This window comes from Trachymyrmex cornetzi, unplaced genomic scaffold (genome assembly GCF_001594075.2).
Source record: "Trachymyrmex cornetzi isolate Tcor2-1 unplaced genomic scaffold, Tcor1.1 scaffold1400, whole genome shotgun sequence".
Lineage (NCBI taxonomy): Eukaryota > Metazoa > Arthropoda > Insecta > Hymenoptera > Formicidae > Trachymyrmex > Trachymyrmex cornetzi.
The window spans coordinates 33943-35317 of NW_017295984.1; the positions used below are offsets into that span (position 1 = coordinate 33943).

The following is a 1375-nucleotide window of genomic DNA, read 5'->3' on the forward strand; positions in this document are numbered from 1 at the left end:
AGTCAATGTACTCGTACGGAAAGATACCTTTACGAGTCAGCAAATCAAATTCTTCGTCTGACAAAGTTGAAAATTCGGACCGTACAATTTTTAATTTATCCTTGTCGAGATACGACGCTAATTTTTCTAAACTTGATGCGAGAAATTTGAAGGAATCGATAAATCGTAATTTTACACAATTTTTCTGAAAATTATTTGTGTTTTGGCCTTTTGTGCTATCTACATGTTTAGTGAATGAAATATATTTTTCTTTCGGAGGGTTATCGGAGGGAGTTCTTCATGCCCGTCGTACGCGGTAGCGATTTCTTTAATTATAAAGTGTGCGTCGTACCCTGACAAGTTGTGAAATACAACCGGAATATTATACGAATTTTTATAATTTAGATTACAGTTTGCATGTGCCGGACCGCGGTATCTCCCGGTTAAGTGACAATGGTTGCGGACCCGCGTATCGTCCGACGCGAACGGCTTATCGCAAATATGACGCGCCGCGCTGCGGTACGCCTCCCATTGCTGCTTGGAAAAACGCTTCCATGGGCACGTTAGCGGATATAATATCTTTGACGCGATGCGCCAAATCGTTGAGCTGTCGCGCGAACCACGCTATACAGTTTTCGTCGCGATGGAAGTGATACGATGATAACGAATTGTCGTACGAGCATCGCACGTAGTATCCTATGCTGAATACTTCGTGCCGCTGATACTCGTACGACGACGCATCTTCTTTGTCGGGCTCCGTCTTCCTTAGGACGCACTCCAGGTCGGCGTAGACGATGAATGGAACGCGTTCCTGGTTGCGGTGGTTTCCAAATTCGAGCCATCTATCGTTCTCGCTCGGCAGGTGGATGGCACAATCGTTCAGTTTTTGGCAGTCCACTTCGTGCGTCTGCAATCTTTCGTTTGAGCCAAAATAGTGCAGGCATCTGTAAATAGACAAATAATTTTTTTTTTTCACTTTTTCTTTTATATACAGGGTGGACCATCTGAAGTGATCCAGTCAAATATCTCGAAAACTAGTAGGGATAGAGAAAAATGTTTCCTATGAAAAGTTTAGGGTTACACGGGGGAAGTATGGTACTGACCTTGAAAAATCCTTGGAAGGTCATTTTGAAGGTCATTCAGGGGTCACGATGGTTTTTTTAAATGGAACCCCTAGTTTTTCACCATGGGATGAGAAAGCTGGTTTCAAGCCCTTTACGAAACACTGGTTGTGGTCCACAATCCGCCCACTGGGGTCCGAGTTATGGACCATCAAAGTCATTGATGAACTACTCTTAGCGCTACCCAGGAACAACGACGTGGACGTGGTAGTTCTCTGTTCCCTTCGAGGTGCTTGATTTTTGTGAGTCCCCTTGCCTCTCACATGTGGGGTGCT

At 44.5% G+C, this 1375-nt stretch overlaps 1 protein-coding gene across 1 annotated transcript in view; it reads right to left on the bottom strand.

Annotated features, from left to right (window-relative positions):
* LOC108771163 (uncharacterized) overlaps positions 1-1375 on the bottom strand; it is a gene marked incomplete at its 3' end in the record, with an annotated part of 3850 nt that overhangs the window by 1024 nt on the left and 1451 nt on the right. The window contains exon 2 of the mRNA XM_018523090.1: positions 668-923. Coding sequence (XP_018378592.1) covers positions 668-923 — 256 coding nt within the window. The remainder of the gene's footprint in view (positions 1-667; positions 924-1375) is intronic.